At 38.7% G+C, this 16233-nt stretch overlaps 2 protein-coding genes across 3 annotated transcripts; both read right to left on the reverse strand.

Annotated features, from left to right (window-relative positions):
• Positions 1–61: 61 nt before the first annotated feature.
• On the reverse strand, positions 62–7373 carry LOC113577320 (G protein pathway suppressor 2). Of its 2 annotated transcripts, none has more exons than XM_027009902.2 (11): positions 7252–7373; positions 6876–6993; positions 6671–6780; positions 6045–6157; positions 5769–5848; positions 5469–5548; positions 5057–5219; positions 3693–3776; positions 3423–3499; positions 2697–2792; positions 62–2357 (listed from the first exon to the last, which is right to left on the reverse strand). In XM_027009902.2, exons 2-11 carry the CDS (start codon positions 6967–6969, stop codon positions 2265–2267), a joined length of 990 nt encoding a protein of 329 aa, XP_026865703.2. In that variant the 5' UTR covers positions 6970–6993; positions 7252–7373; the 3' UTR covers positions 62–2264. The 2 variants fall into 2 exon arrangements, with proteins under 2 accessions (XP_026865703.2, XP_026865702.2); XM_027009901.2 differs by having other exon boundaries at positions 7217–7373.
• A 4690-nt stretch (positions 7374–12063) lies between these two features.
• On the reverse strand, positions 12064–14402 carry LOC113577353 (histone H2A.Z). Its single transcript, XM_027009961.2, has 5 exons — positions 14331–14402; positions 13852–13929; positions 13451–13564; positions 12916–13045; positions 12064–12418 (listed from the first exon to the last, which is right to left on the reverse strand). Exons 1-5 carry the CDS (start codon positions 14331–14333, stop codon positions 12357–12359), a joined length of 387 nt encoding a protein of 128 aa, XP_026865762.1. The 5' UTR covers positions 14334–14402; the 3' UTR covers positions 12064–12356.
• Between the last annotated feature and the right edge of the window lie 1831 nt (positions 14403–16233).

Consider the following 16233-nt stretch of genomic DNA (forward strand, 5'->3'; position numbering starts at 1 on the left):
ATCCCATCTCTTAACACAACTGAACAGAGCCACTAATGGCACCAAATACCTGATAGTAGCATACTGGGAATCTTGATGAACCCCATTGACTAGATTGAGGAACACAGGACTCGAGGATGGCTAACAAAAACATGACAACAAACTGGTAATACACTCTTAACTGTATACCTAGAAGGTGTAGATAATAAAGTGGCTGGTAAGTGTACCATCATCTCGTCACATCATCATCAAACTTAGTAAGTAGGCTGTTCTCCAGATATGATTATATGGACAAAAAAAAACTTTAATTTGTTGAACCAGCCCTTAGGTGAACAGTTTACATAAAGTCACATCTGTACTTTGTGTCAAAACTCTTTCTCTTCCCTTTCATATTAAATGAGCAGAGCCTCTTTTTGTTCTATGACTGTGATAAACAATATGCATTAAAGCAAGAGGAGCCCTCATCCTCATGTTTAAAAAAGAAACCATAAACCTTGCTTTATTTTGCTCAGTGTCTGAAGGGCATTTTTCGCTAACAGATTGTCGTGTCTAGAATTATTGGTTGAAGAATATAAGCAGAAATGCCTACTGCTTATGCCCCTCCATTTTTCCTTCAAAAACATAGGTGTCAAATTTAAAGCAACACCAAAGAGATAAATAAAACCTTAGTTGAATCCTTTATGTGTAAGGAAATTTAAATATACTGTAGCCTTCTTCCAGTTTCTTTTGATGTAGGATTCACTACTGTGGCGAAAGACGTACATGTCAAGACACAGATGGACGCGAACATAGTAAAGACATGTAGAGAATACAAAATAATACAAACTGCTGTTATGATAGTCATGAACCCTTAATTTGGACAAATTCCAAATTTATCAGAAGAGGATGTTAAATGCTTTCCACACAGACCTACTAAAATGGCAAGGGCTGCGAAGAACGCTCACAATTCAAGAACTACAGCATTTAGTTACATCTTAGGCTGACAATGTCTAAAAATGAACCACTGATTACCACTTTCACAATAACTGGCTCTTTGGAGAGGTTGTTTAAAAAAGCCTCTCAAAACAACCAAGGACAACAAAGTTAGTGCTAGCGCAAGAGAACTCAAAATCAGACAGTTTCATCCATGTCTGTTATCTGAATGTTATAAAATATGTGTAAGATAAGAAACTCACATCATAACCCAACATCAAATATGTAATATGTGAATATATAGGTCAGTCATTGATGTTTTGGGGCAGCTTTGTTGGCAAAGGTCAAGATACAGATGTTTAGTGCAGTGGAATATTCTAGTCAATGTACTGGGACATTTTACATGGTCTCATTGCTTCTTCTAGTCTTAATCACAGGTTCACCTGTTAGAAGTACCATGAACCTAAAGGAAAGGTCTATGGGAGTGGGTATGGGGAAGTGTTGGCCTAGCCCTTAGTCTTACAACAGTTAGGCCTTCTGAGATGAGATTAGGGCAGGCAATAAGTGCAAGCCTAATTGATTTTGGTTCTGCATAGAGGAATGGACACCTCACAACTGGTAATCCAGTATTTCGTGCAGCTTTGCCTGCCAAGGGTAAAAGAATGGAACCTGTTTTTATAAGTATAAAACCCCAGCAAGACATTTATAAACTCAATAAATGTTACTGTAATTGGTTGAATCAAGTTGTTTAGTACCGGTTAGGCTGGGGACAAAACAAAAACAAAACACTTTACTTCTTTCCATCAAAGTTAATCTGGACCTGATTAAAGATCAAGCAAAGATGGGCAATTTACACTGAAAATGTCATTATGAAAATTAAAAAAAAAAACACACACACCACACCTTACCAATGTAACGCAAATCCAGCAACTGCCATCAAGCAATTCTGACTGTAAAATGTTTGTTTTTTGTAACAAGTGTAAACAAAAATGAGGCCATGAACTTCCTTAAAAGGGCAATAAAGGTATATGTAAATGTAAAATTTTCTCTGGGTCCAGTCATGTCACCACTGCCTGCTTATAATACATGACGTAAAATGTAAACTGGTAAGAACTTTCCTTTAAAAGTCTTTTCTCTGAAGTTGTAACATTGTTCATAGGTTACACATCTTTTAAATGCCACAGGATGAAATTCTAATTTATAGCATGTTAGAGTATATCCAAATCCAAATGATGTTTTCCAGTACACTGCCCACTGGTTGAACGATGCATCACTGAAGTCGTAACCGTTCTTTGCTACAACACAGCCAAGTTGTTTGGGACTTTTGCAACATCCACAGCATCTTGATGGTGTCTTGGTTTTCATGACCTTGATTACTTGCTATGGTGGTAGAATCTCTGTCCAGCTTGAGGGTGGGAAAGGTAGGTATGACGGGAAGCTGGCTGAGCAGAGCTCGGAAAGGGGGCCTGTCAAACACACATGAATACTGAACCTTAGCACCAACAGCAGTCCAACCCATTTGTCTGCGCAAGTAACCAAAAACCCATTTAAACTGCACACATACTAAAAATACAGAGAAACAATTTTTACATATTTAGATGAACAAGGAGAGTGAAGTGGAGTAAAACATGGAGAAACCCAAGAGAGGTAAATGTAGAAAAGGACCGATCACTTCAGATTGGTTGCATATGAAAGGACTTGGGTCAATAGTTTGAGAGCATAATGAGTGGTTTAAACAGTGGATTAATAATGCATTACAAGTGGTTATTACTCTTGTGTGTACAAGCAATAGTAAATGACCTCACCTTTGCTGTGGAAATCTGAACAGCCATTGAAGGTGTAGGCAGCAGTCCTGTGGCACTTACATGTAGAGCCTGAGCATGAATGGGCCTAAGAGCACCCTGTTGTGCACAAGAAGGGGTACCATTTCCAATAAATCCATATTCATTGTGTTTACAGTGGTTTTAAACAGGTTAAATGTAAAACAGGAACCAAATTAATTTCACACTGTAAGGTCATACAGACAGAAGGCAAATGTCTCTTGATATGATGGCATCAATGCAAAAGCACATAGCTGCCACAGAGCTCCCAAACACAAACTTTTCAGAGATTGTTCAGAATGATGCAGCACACAAGCTACCATATGCCTGTGCTCAGTGTTTGTAAGAGATGACCAAAAACAGCACAGCCAATTTGGGCAGCAAGTGTTAGAAATATAACCTATGCATATAAAAGCATTTTACATATTTAAAAGTATTTTCTCTGAAAAGTAGTTTCTCTCCAACTCTGGAGAGGTAACCCAAAGCCAGTCCTGAGTATGAAGGCCCTGCATGGAAACTAATTTCGAAACATTACAGACAGAAAATCTTTTAAGAAAGGATCACCAACAAATTAATTTGGTGTGTGGATTCTAGTCATTCAGATTAATTTGCTCAAGAAAGATTCTCTTACAGTTTCTCTCCCAACAGCAGACACCACCTTAGATGAGAGCTGGAATATAGCAATCAAGACCCTCTATCAAATGCATTTACCGAGTCGGTGAAGCCAGACTGCTGATTGGCATGTTCTAGCTGCTTCTGAAGAGGGATACTGGCACTGGGGATGAAACCTGTGGTGATGAGCAGAACAGCAGTGAGAAGAACAGCGACAAAACGTACATCACTGCCAAATATGTGCTCGTAGCCAGAGAGAGACGAGATTTGAACAGACAAGTCAAGTGATACGCAGTATATCCAGAACACAGGGTAATATGGCCATCAGCAATAAAGGTCAGGAATGGCGTTGATTGCATGTGCACCCACCTGTCGGGGACGCGAAGTGGCCGTGGACAGCATAGCTTTGTGGTTGATGGGGCAGGTATGGCATTGTCTGGAAAGCTGAGGCACCTATGCAGAGGATGGTACAGTCAGATGTGTCTGTGGGAATTTCTCAATTTTCACAATGCTTTACAGGACTTAGGCTAATGCATGAATCTATGAGTTGAAATACCAGGGGGGGGGGGGGGTTAGGATCACAACCTGAATTTTAAAATCAATATTCAACATTCTAGTGTACAGAAAATTAAACTGTAGGGAAGCAAACATGTGGTTCAGGCAAGCAAAAACATTTTATTAACAAGAATTAAAGAATGGGAATTTGCCCAATCTTTATAGGTACTGCCCAGTTAAACAGTACAGCTACCAAACACACTGAAAAGCCTTCCATTAAGAAACAAAAATTTAAATAATATATTTAAATTTAATGGTTTTAATTAGCTGTTTATGTTCAGGAATACTTTCAAACATCCAACAGCTCTTTAGCTATCAATTCTGAACAAAGTAAGAGGCTATAATTTGCTCCTTACTCAAACTTGTGTTGAACCTTAAAGGGTGCAGCAGCTGTCTTCTTATTTCCATTTTCCATTCCACCTTAGTCAAATTATTCAGTCCACCACATAAGGTGGCCCATAAAAATAAGAAGACAGCTTTTTCACGATTTAAGCTGCTCCTCATTAGGAGAAATGTACCTTTTTTTAGACAATTATCTAAATTGTAGAATTGTATACCACAATAAATTAAATTCAAGCATAACGTCAAAGCTGCTGAAATATTTGACTTGAAACACAGCGTTAGCTAAATACCAAATGACTTCAAATATCTTCTGAAAAACATAGATGCTCTCTTACTTCTGATTTGTCCATACAATTAAAATAACTCAAAAATGACAGTGTATAGCTGCTGTGTTGTGTTTGAATAAGGCGAGGGAGCAAGGATTCTTCTTGCTGGCAGCAGAATCTCCACACACAACTACCCAAAAGACAACCCCCCCCCCCCCAACCCCTTAAATAAAAAACACCACACTCTACATGATTCACATGAATGGACTATACATTCAAAACAGCACTGTTTTCATGCATGACAAATGACATCACAACAGTTTACCATTTATTGTCAACAGACCTCCAGCCATAGCATGACTCACCGGACTGCCCAAAAGGTTGGTACACAGCTGTTACCTCAATGTTCACAAAAGTACTGAAGATGAGGGAACGCATAATGCAAGTACCCAGGAAAAACCAGCAAAAGCTTTGCTTAGCAGGGCTGGCTTTTAAAAATGAAAATACGGGAAACACACCGGCTCTGGAAGCAACAAAGACAGATGGCCGATACAGCAAACAAGAAGGTACCTCTGATCTGGGAAGTGCCCGAGAAGCTGATGGGTACTGTTGCGGCCGGGCCGTAGCCGGAGGGATGCTGGGCATACGGCTCGTGCACCGCAGGGCTTCCCGAGAACTGCCCGTGTTCGGAGGAGCCTGGAGTGAAACCAGGCTGCCCAGAGAAGTGACGGCCCTAACGGACACAACCACTGGTCAGGTAGGGACACTGATTAATGCAGGCTGAGAGAGCTTGCGGAGCGGCAGGTTTTTACATAGTTCATCTTAAGCTTGAAACTCAATCACATGAATTTGTTTATTTTTAGAGTACGGCTTAAATGTTACATTTCAGAACCTCGTCAGTTAAAGTACTGAAAAGAAAGTTAAGTGTACATATGCTTTTACCATAAGCATATCAAATGCAAAAGGAAAAGCTTTAACTCACAGGGATGCCAGGTGTCTGAAACAACTGTTTACCACGCTCTGCCAACAGACCTCCAGGTCTGCCATGACTCACTGGACTGCCTAAAAGGTACACACACACACACACACACACTACCTTAATGCTCACACTATTCTAGATGTGAAGATGAGGAAACTCAATGCCGGAACTCAGGTACAACATCCAGCAAAGCCGTTGCTTTATGAGGTTCACCTCAAAGTGGAATATTCCTTTACAGCAACTCTGTTTAAACAGACTTCTCATCACATGGTCTCCTTCTTATTTAAAGAGAGACAAGCTCACCTTGCAGACTGAGTAGGTGCTGCCCTGAGTGCAGGGGTATACTGGGCTGGTAACTGGCTGAGGTCAGTGTTGTAATGTCACTGCAGATAAAAGTGAATTAAGGAGCAGGGGGTCATCAAGCAGGAGGCAAAAACAGCTTGGGATCAGCAGTACGCAGGAAATCTACTACTGAAATACACCACCACAAGACCAAAACTGGGGTGCCATTAATCTACCAATTTAATGTGCACATCTTTGATTGCAAGACCTAACGCAAGAAGAGGCTTTTCCCGCTACCTCTGTTCTTTTCTTCGCCTCTTCTCCTCTTCATGGAGAACTTTTTTAAGTTGCAGGAAGAGTTGGTGTTTTTCCTCCTGCAAACCCTGCAATTTCTCCTCCATCTTCAGAACCTGTAAGGCAGTGCTAAAATGTCACAAAGTATATAGGCTTTATTCTACTACACAGAAATCTGTTCTCTACTCTAGTAATACCGTTTTGGACGCGTTTTCCCCCACTGATTTAGCTTAGACCCATTAGTGAAACATTTTCCTTTGAAATATCATTTTAAATGTAAACTCACTATTCCAAGTAATCAGGGTCATGGGTTCAAATCCCAGCAAGCTTCCATAAATATATGTCAACACACCAGGTGGTGAATGTCAAATTTGAATGAAATGCAAGCATGATGGTTGCAATTCATTGTAAACTAACCATGTATCTTGTTTTATCTGTTTAATCCAAACTATTGAAAATGTGATAAATTACAAGTCTATTAGTTACATAATAAAACTTTTAATAAATCTGATTAACACTTACGCGATGAAAACATTTATGGTTTAAATGTTTTTACAGACTACAAAGAATCATGCAGATATAAAAGGAGAGGTACATAAAACATCCAAACCCCCCCCCCCTCCCCTCACCTGCTCTTTAGTTTCCTCCAGGGACATTCTTTCCTCCATCTCTTTGGTTCTTTTCCTCTCTTCTTCCTCCTTCATTTTCTGCTCCATCATTTTGTCCACTTCTTCCTCCTCTAAACACAAAACGACAAGGCTTTTAAAATCTGAGCAGTGGTTTGGTGTTTGATGACGGCGCAACCGGCCGACCGTTAGCGGGACGACTTCTTGCCTTGTCTTTTTCGCTCCCTCTCTCTCATGATGTGCTTGTGGAGAGCTCTGGCCATGGCGTTGGACAGCTTCGGTCTCTCCAGAAGAGCAGGCATGGTGACGGGTAGCGGGGGTGCCAGCTAGGGCCGAAATAACGTTTGTTATTTTTTTTTGCAGCAATCTTCAAGGCAAGAACAACACATTTATATATTTAGCTAGGGAAAATATCTAGCTTAGCTAGCTAAACATTACACAGCTAGCAAACGTTAGCTAGCTAGTTTAGCTAAATCAGGTTAGATTTTTCTCTTCGTACGTTAGACTCCTATTTCCTCCTATATAAAGTGAGTTAACACATAAACTCACTTTCAGCTTCTTATAAAATCCAGAAAGTAGACTACTTGCAAATGTCTTTTATCCCCTCGTCAAAAGCATACGACTGAATTACGTAGCTAGCTAGCGCTGCTTTAGCTTTGTCGATGCAATTTATGGTTCGTTTAAGTGTGCTCAATTGCTTCCCCTGTCGAATGAAAGCGCTTGTTCCGGTTCCGGTTTAATCTCGGCAAAATTAAAAAAAAAAAAATCTATACGAATGTCTTCCGTTTGAGCAAAATAAAAGTATCACGAGTACATTAATACGATGTTTGTACTCAGAAAAAAAAGGTGTATTAAGTATTATCTGTTCATAATGTGAAGAAGAACCAATGAATCACATCAATCAAGTTTTGAGAGACTTCAGTTTTGTAATGTAATTGAGGAAATAATTAGTTGTTAAAAGCTCATTAAAGTAAGCAACATTAAATTCAGAATTAGAAGAAACTATGTGGAAAACAGGTGCTCACATCCACTGTGACCTTCAAAACATGCAGACAACCTACATGCAGTAGAAATGCCTAATCTAAAAAGTAACCATAATGTAAATATAACAGCTTTTATCCAGGCTCAATGACTGCCCTACTAACACACTTTGTTTTCACTGTCAAAAGCAATTTGAAAAAAAGAACCAGACCTTATTGGCCAAATATGTTTGCACAATAAACAATACACTGTAACTGACAGTACAGCTTTCTCACTGTGCAGTAGCAGAAACCCACCTGATTAGCGCGAAATACACACACACACACACACACACACACACACACATACACACACACACACACATACACACACACCCATCTATTCCTGTACATATTCACACACATGCACAATCGGCAAATCAGCAAATCATTTAAAAGTATTTAAAGTGCAGGGTACAGCAGCTGTGTAGGAAGTAGCAATGCTGAATAGAATAGAATAGAATAGAATAGAATAGAATAGAATAGAATAGAATAGAATAGAGTATATTTGCTCTGTATAAGACAGTATGTGAGGCAGAACAGAGTGCTTATGTGCAGTAGTTGTTTGTGAGTGTGATGGCATGAGGAAGCTTTTCTGCAGTGTGGCTGTTTCAACCCTATATTATATTTAGAGGCAGAGTGACGATGACAGACTGCAGCTGATCTTCTTAAGCTGATGCAGGAAATACATCCTATGCTGGTCTTTCTTTGTGAAGAAGTTGATATTAATGTATGACTTCAACTCTCTCGTGTTTGTACTTCCCAGAAACCTGATGGACACCATATCCATCACATTCTTGACACAGATGACAGGAGCTGTCAGTGGTGGGGGGTTTTTTCTCCTTAAATTCACTATCATCTCCACTGTTTTGAGCATGTTCAGTTCCAAGTTGATGGACACCATATCCATCACATTCTTGACATAGATGACAGGAGCTGTCAGTGGTGGGGGGGTTTTTCTCCTTAAATTCACTATCATCTCCACTGTTTTGAGCATGTTCAGTTCCAAGTTGTTGTGACTGTTCCAGAAGACCAACTGTTCAACCACCCTTCTGTAGTTCAGTAAGCTTTAAAGTAAAGTATTGCCAAAATAAAATAAAATAAAATTAAATTAAAAAACAGATCCATCACTATCTTGAATGAGAACAATGTCAGTTGTGTCACTTGCAAACTTCAGACTTCAGGATTTTAACAGAGGGGTCCATTGAGGGGCAGTAATTAGTGTACTGTGAATAGAGCACTAGTGAAAGCACCCATCCTTGTGTGGGCAGCAATACTAATTGTTTGAGTATCTGAAGAGAATTTTCCCAGCCTCGCCTGCTGCTCTCTTCTTGTGAGGAAGCTGGTGGTCTATTGACACATGGAAGCAGGTGCGCTGAGTTGGGTGAGTTTATTGTGGAGCAGTTCTGGGATGATGGTATGAATGCAGAGCTGAAGCCCATAGGTCCCTGTTCACTGTATCGTCCACAGACCTGGTGGCCCAATGTGCAAGCTGCATATCTAGAGTACAGTATATTTGGGTTTGTCCGTGGATAAACTCATATTTACTGCAGCAGTTTATAAAAATTAGCTGAAATGATTGCATGCTACCAGCATTCACTTGAAATAGACATTTTACCAGAAAATGTAATGTGAAGGTAAATGACCTTTTTTTCTGAAACAAATTACCTGTATGACAATATATTTAAAATATAAGTATGACAATATATTTACATATGAAAACATTGACAAAAAACATCTCTTGCTTTCATAGATTTTTAAAAATTCCTTATACCACCTGTTGGAAAAAAGTTCCAATTCCAATTGTCAATGTGTACCAGAATGTACAGCACATTTCTGGTGTTTCTAAGTTCTGATCTGCACCAAAAGGAAAATGAAGATAAACATTTCTGGACATACGCATGGACACATATTTATCTGGAGATTGCCCTTGCAGGTGATGCAGATAAAGCTGACATTCTGGGTCTCAGGTTGCCTTGCTGACTGCTGCTCTCCTCAGGAGTGCGCTGCAGATAGACTCTGCACTGAGCCATATCCAGAAAGCCAAGATGCAGGTAACCTTTAGTCGAGGCCAAACCGCACCTCAGGAATGGAAAAGGTGTCACTGGTGTGAACAGCGGATGCACATAATTCTCTCTGCAGTGTCTCCCGGTTTGCCTCCAGGGTCTGTAGCCTATCTTTATAGTAAAGATAATGCACTGTATTAATGAACTGGCTATAACAAAAAAAAAAAATCATCTGTGATCACATGCATTTAAATCTATAGAGTTGTATTTATGGTAAAATGACAGCAAAGCACTATGAACTTTATCTTTCCCAAGTCTATCAGTACCTTACCATCTGTGCAGTAATTCACGGCTCCCGTCAGACCATTCCCACATCTGAGACACAGTGTCAAAGCCGGTGCTGACAATTATCTTTTACCAATACCTTAATCTCATTTTTGTCCCTGTTACATATCACATGGTCAAGTGTACATTTTTGCCAAGCTGCAGTTCAGTCATATTCTTGTAGCTGAAAGGTGATAAAAGAAGAAGAAGGAAAAAAGATGCATCTGATAGTAATAGAATGTTCTCTAACCTCAGCAAAATGTAATATGAACACATGCAGTATAATCAGTTATAATAGCCATTTAAACTTAATGACAGATAAGGAGCCAAAGAGACAAAGATCTGCGAATCTAGCTTGTACCTGAACACCTTATGAAATGGCATTCTCCAAACTTTCTGTGTGTTGTATGTTCCACATAGAGGTCTCTGCAGTAACTCTCTCTCACACAGTAAATTGATGAGATACTTGCAGTAAAATGTTCAATGAAAACACACTTCCAAAACAACTAAAGACTTCATTAAACAAAAAGTCACAAGGGTTTGAGCCAAACATGCATTTTACTGGTTGATGAGTATGAATTCACAATGTCCTTAACATACCAAAGGTGTGGAGAAAATCCAACTGAAATACTTGCCAAATATGAAGTATCTCATAGCACCTGTTGCTATTCTGTATTTAAACAAAGAACTTTCAGACTGTGCTACTTCAGGTTTGTTAGTTCTTCAAATATATTTAAATAAATAATGACCGCCAGCCATTACTCACACTTAGTGATGCCAAGACTCTAGTTCACGCCTTCATATTTTCTTGCACTGATTATTGTAAACCCTTTTTATTGGTCTGCTAAAACCAATAACAAACTTTAGTTCAAACAAACTCTGCACATAGAGTGATTACAACAACAAAATATGCTCACTTCATCCCTGTTCTTAGTGAGTTGTACTGTGTACCGGTTGCATAATGTATCTAACATAAAATACCCCTCACTATCTTCAGAGCTGGCCCCTGCTTACCATTTATGGACTTCTTCTAACAAGCTTCCTTGTCCCGGAATTCTCTACCCCTTTCTGTACAGAAAAGGGTATTTGTCCTTCCTTTTTCAACAGTATTTTTTTCTTAAATTGTTATTGCATTGTGAAGCAACCTTGGCTTTGTGAAAGGCACTGCTTTTAAACATTATTAAAAATATTTCACCCCAAATCGGAATTTATATTATTCCAAAACATTCAGAAACAGTCACATGCAATTTTTTTCTTTATATTTTCCAATCTTCTTAATCCTTGATCAATAGTGTAAATGTATTTTTAGTGTAAAACCATTTATCATGGTCAAGTGTGTTCTCTTGATTCACAAAGGTCAGCAACCTTTAAGTCTTACTTCACTTGTGTATTTTTTAAATACCCCATATTTTTATGTGGATCTTCATGGATGCCTTAGTGGTAGGGCTGTGACTCACCTCAGATTTATAATCCAGTGAAACAGAAAATCACAAGCATTTGTGTTTATAAAGACTCAAAACAGGAACATTGAATTATTTTTTTTTCACATGCATTTCCAAGGGTGAATAGTTTAGAGAAAAAGGTGTATAGAACGCATTCTATATTCATCAACTCTTGATTTATGTAATTTGCTGCAGCAATACCACAGGTCAAACTTAACATACACAAAATTATAGGTTGAGCTGTAACTAGATCTATAACTGAAGTACATTATAAATTCAAGACTACAAAACTATTTCTAATAATGCAGTCCTTATACACAATATTTGAAATAACCCCCCCCCCCCCCCTTCTACAGCCTTCCTTAAGGCCGATGCAGTCTGCTAAATGACCAGACATCTTAAATGACTAACGTGATCACAAATGAAACAAAACAGTGTAGTTAAATTACAACAGGAAAGGATGATGGGGAAAATTCTATGGCTTTACATTAAATTGACTCGAGAAAAAGTATTTGCAATTGTATTTGAGCACATGAGCCAGATTAGTGTTGGATACAAGTGATATGCAAAAAGAAAGAGAAAGAAAAAAAGACGACAACAATCACTTAGGAACAGGAAATGCAGTGCACCAAGCTTTATTTGAATAAAACCCTTAAACTTCACAGGTTCAAAAACAAAATCTTGCAGATTAAAAATCACAAAGTACACTACAGTTCAAACCCAACCAAATAAAAATTGGCTTCTCTGAAGCCATGTTTTAAAAAAAATACCCCAGAAATGAGTAAATGCAAAGCCAAAAAACACAAGGTCATGAAACTACACCAATCTACACAAAAAACACATCCGAATCTTTCCAGAGTGTCCTGAGATGACCCACATATGTAATTCATGTAACGGGTCACACAGTTTTCTGTTGTCCCTTCTTCCCAATCAGAGATTTGTGAATGTGTGGAATGACACCTTGAAAAGGGGAAGTAAAAAAATGTAAGTACACAGCCACAGTAACACAGTTCATCTGGTTAACATTACTCTCACTTGAAGAGGGAGATCACAGTACAAGTTTTAGAGCGACACTATTTTTGGACTTCCTCTGCTCTAACAAAGTTCTCTAGATGGTAATCAATCCCTTCATGATGAGAATTGAACATGCCAGACAAGAGTAAACAGTAGCCATGTTATCACTTTCCAGGACATGAGCTAGAACCCATTATCAAAAAGATCCAAATTTCTTTCATGGGCAATGTTAAAGCATCACCAGTGACACACAAGCCTTTGAAATTCCATACAGCATCATTCCAGTTGATGCACGCTGCAAGTATAATGGATGACTTCCAATAAATGCAACAACAAACTGAAAAAGGTATTCATTAATACTTACGGAACAACAAATATATTGGAATTGATCATTAAGCCAAATATAAAATTACAATAGAAACCCTGAAAACTGTACGACTTACCACCACCAGCAATGGTTGCTTTAATGAGAGAGTCCAACTCCTCATCACCTCTGATGGCAAGCTGCAAATGGCGCGGAGTAATACGCTTCACCTTCAGATCTTTGGAAGCATTTCCTGCCAGCTCAAGGACCTTGTCACAAGGCAAGAATAAAACAGAAATAAAATAAAATAAAATTGAATTAAATTGAGGAAGCACAAAACTTGTAGTCATGACCCCCACACTACTGTTACACTTACTTGACTAACTCAACTGTACATTAAGTGCACATACACCCCCAAAACAACAAATGAAAGTCATTTTTGCGTCATTGTCGGTCTGCATACTCTAGAGGGAATCGACGATAGAATTCAAACAGCAGGAACCTGCTGAGAATACATGGTATAATTTTCATAGCATCTCTGGTTAACTTTTTTTTTTTTTTAATCCGACGTGTTCTTATCCACGTTTACGCCTCGAATCGTCAGCATCGACAGATTAAGTTCTAAATTTTCATAAACACAGCATCCGTATGAATTTAAATCCTAGCTAACCCACCTCAGCGGTCAAATACTCCAGAATTGCCGCGCTATAAACAGCTGCAGTGGCTCCTACGCGCCCATGACTTGTTGTTCTGGACTTCAAATGTCTGTGGATACGTCCAACGGGGAACTGCAATCCGAGGCAAACAGGAGAAAAATCAAACTTTAACCTTTAATCAAGCAATATGCGAATTATCTAGCTAGACAGCTAATTTCCGAGTTATTTCTTACTGAAGAGGGAAAATAATTTTAGCCAACTAGGTTAATCTAGCTAGGATATCTAACCATCCATCTTGCCTAAGAAAATAATTTCACTCTTACAGACCACTCAGGAGCTAAACCAAATGGATGGCATAGTTAGCCAACAATAAGGTTAACACTTCCAACAAAGCATTGGGCTGCCGCCGTAACACAAACCTGCAGTCCTGCCCTTTGTGAGCGCGAAACTGCCTTTGCTTTCGCCTTTCCCGAGTCCTTACCAGCTTTCCCTCCAGCCTAAGAAGAACAACGGGTTAAGTAAATGTAATATGCGACAGTCGTAATTCCAGTTTGAGAAAGCGCAATTGTGGGGAAACGGCATGACGAAGTCTCAGCAACCCGACATAGCTGGGTAGGTTTAGCTGCGTCCTTGGCTTGCCTCGCAGTTTACGAGAAAAAAAATGAGCTAACGTTAGCCAGCTAGCTAGCCTAGCAACCAAGGGGCTGAACATAGAGCACACGAGCTAGCTGGCTGCACGGCTAAAACAAGCCAGTGACACAATACTGGATAAAACTGAACGCAGATAATATAAAAATAAACGACGGCTTTTAAGACTAGGTTTAAAAATTCAACAAAGCAAAAAATAAACAAACAAACAAACAAACAAATAAATAAATATTTTTTTTTAACCTCGTACCATAGTTTAGGTACCAGTCCAATACAAAACCAAGTAAATTCCTGAAGGTCTTATTTGAAACTGAGTTACCCGCCTTCAGTTTAGAATATATATGGCAAGGCTTTACATCCGGGACCTTTCTTTCATAAACTAGCCAATTAGATTCATTTTGGTGGTGTAGAGCGCATAATACACCAATAACGTTAATCCTGAAGGAAAGTAGGTGTAATTTCTATGTAAACTGATGTTGGTAAACTGTACAATTAGGTCCAAATATATTGCAAGATGTTTTTCATTTAATAAATAACATACTTAAAATATGTACAGACAAATATTTTAATGGTTATTACAAGTGGAAAAAAAGACATACACTAAAGCTAAATATAGTTAGTGTGTAATTCCACTGAATACAGGGTGCATACAGTTGTACTACAATGTGTCAGACACCAAAAGGACCCAATTTATTGACATACAGTGATACCAAGGTCATTTCACACCCAACTGTATGCCCTTAAGATGCCTAATTGGCATATTCATGTTAAGCGATCCTGCTGCATAATAGAGGCATCAATCAACATTAATATAGTGTCTTTTTACAATCTTATACATAAACAGCCAGGAACTGTTAAATAATGCCTTCTAATAATTGAACTGCACATGATTTTGTCAGTTAGCAGTATATTTTACATTTGAATTTGCTTACTATGGCAGCTAAACTATCTCAACAAAACACATTAAATCCATGACATTTCAGACATGTTCTCTGTGTGTGTGTGTGTGTGTGTGTGAGAGAGAGAGAGAGAGAGAGAGAGAGAGAGAGTTAACTAAATGAATAATTAAAGCAAAAGAAAAAGTATGACAACTTTACAAAAGTCATACATGCAGAATCATTTTTACCTAACAGATGGGTCTGGGAGAATATTAGAGAACCCAAATAGAATGTGATGTTTAGTGGATATATATTAACTATAATTGACTGAACTGGCAATTATCTGTTAGAAAATGAGCGATTCAGTTTTGTTAATCGCTGCACTCTTATGTCCACAAGATGGCTGTATATACCCTTGCATGGAGGCTTCTGTTGGTGCAACTGTAAAGTTTTATTGGTTGAAACATCAGTTTGTAATAACTGATGAGTTTGGCTTGAGTGCGTAGTCTTTAGGAAGTAAGAGAATTATCATTTGGAATTTTATTATCATTTGGAATGATGTAAAGAGAAAGGTCATGTAGGGTTTAATTTATTAAATGCCCCAGTGCCTATTGTCTGGTGCATTGTGAAAGGTTGGGAAAGTGCAGCAGACCTCACCTTGGATGTGTATTGCTTAGGTTATAGTGTGATGTTATCACACATTATGGTTTGTAATGTATGATGACATCACACTGAGTGTTGAATTTTCCATGTAAAATATATTTCCATTGGAAAATTTTACAAGGCTATCTAGTCTCACTAGCTTCCATCCACTGTATGCTACATTGGACCAGACAATGGACAATTCCTACAGTAATACACAAGGTGAAATGGGTAATAATCTTGCAATGAAAAACCATAAATGTCCATTTAGTGTTTTTCACCATTTTACATAAAAAAATTATTTAAATGAATGAATGAAGTAAGTCTAAATGTAATGTAATGTAAATGTAATGGAAGGTTTGTACAAAATTAAAAAACTAAAATAACTGATTACTCAAAAACGAGAAACGGCTGATTGTCACGGTTGGCCGGTCCCCTAAAGGGGGGGGACACACCCCTGCCAGACCAGGACCGTGTCACTCACTTGCCCTGCTCACAATCACCTGTCTTCTGACAGGAGACACCTGCGTCTCATTTACCTGTATGTGTATTTGTACACCCACAGGGTCGGAGGGACGGTGCTGCACATTAGTAGTCAAACCACACGAGCCTACTGGCTCCTGAAAAGCCACT

Source organism: Electrophorus electricus, chromosome 19 (genome assembly GCF_013358815.1).
Source record: "Electrophorus electricus isolate fEleEle1 chromosome 19, fEleEle1.pri, whole genome shotgun sequence".
In the NCBI taxonomy this organism is placed as follows: Eukaryota; Metazoa; Chordata; class Actinopteri; order Gymnotiformes; family Gymnotidae; genus Electrophorus; species Electrophorus electricus.

Excerpts from the sequence above, each read along its gene's own strand:
- LOC113577320 (XM_027009902.2), bottom strand. The coding sequence starts at position 6,969 with ATGCCTGCTCTTCTGGAGAGACCGAAGCTGTCCAACGCCATGGCCAGA. Across the intron at positions 5,220-5,468 it reads TTCAGACACCTGGCATCCCT|GGCCGTCACTTCTCTGGGCA; the intron begins GTGAGTTAAAGC and ends TGTGTCCGTTAG. Across the intron at positions 3,777-5,056 it reads GGGCACTTCCCAGATCAGAG|GTGCCTCAGCTTTCCAGACA; the intron begins GTACCTTCTTGT and ends TCCTCTGCATAG.
- LOC113577353 (XM_027009961.2), bottom strand. Across the intron at positions 13,046-13,450 it reads TGGAGTATTTGACCGCTGAG|GTCCTTGAGCTGGCAGGAAA; the intron begins GTGGGTTAGCTA and ends CCTTGTGACAAG. Across the intron at positions 12,419-12,915 it reads AGCAACCATTGCTGGTGGTG|GTGTCATTCCACACATTCAC; the intron begins GTAAGTCGTACA and ends CCCCTTTTCAAG.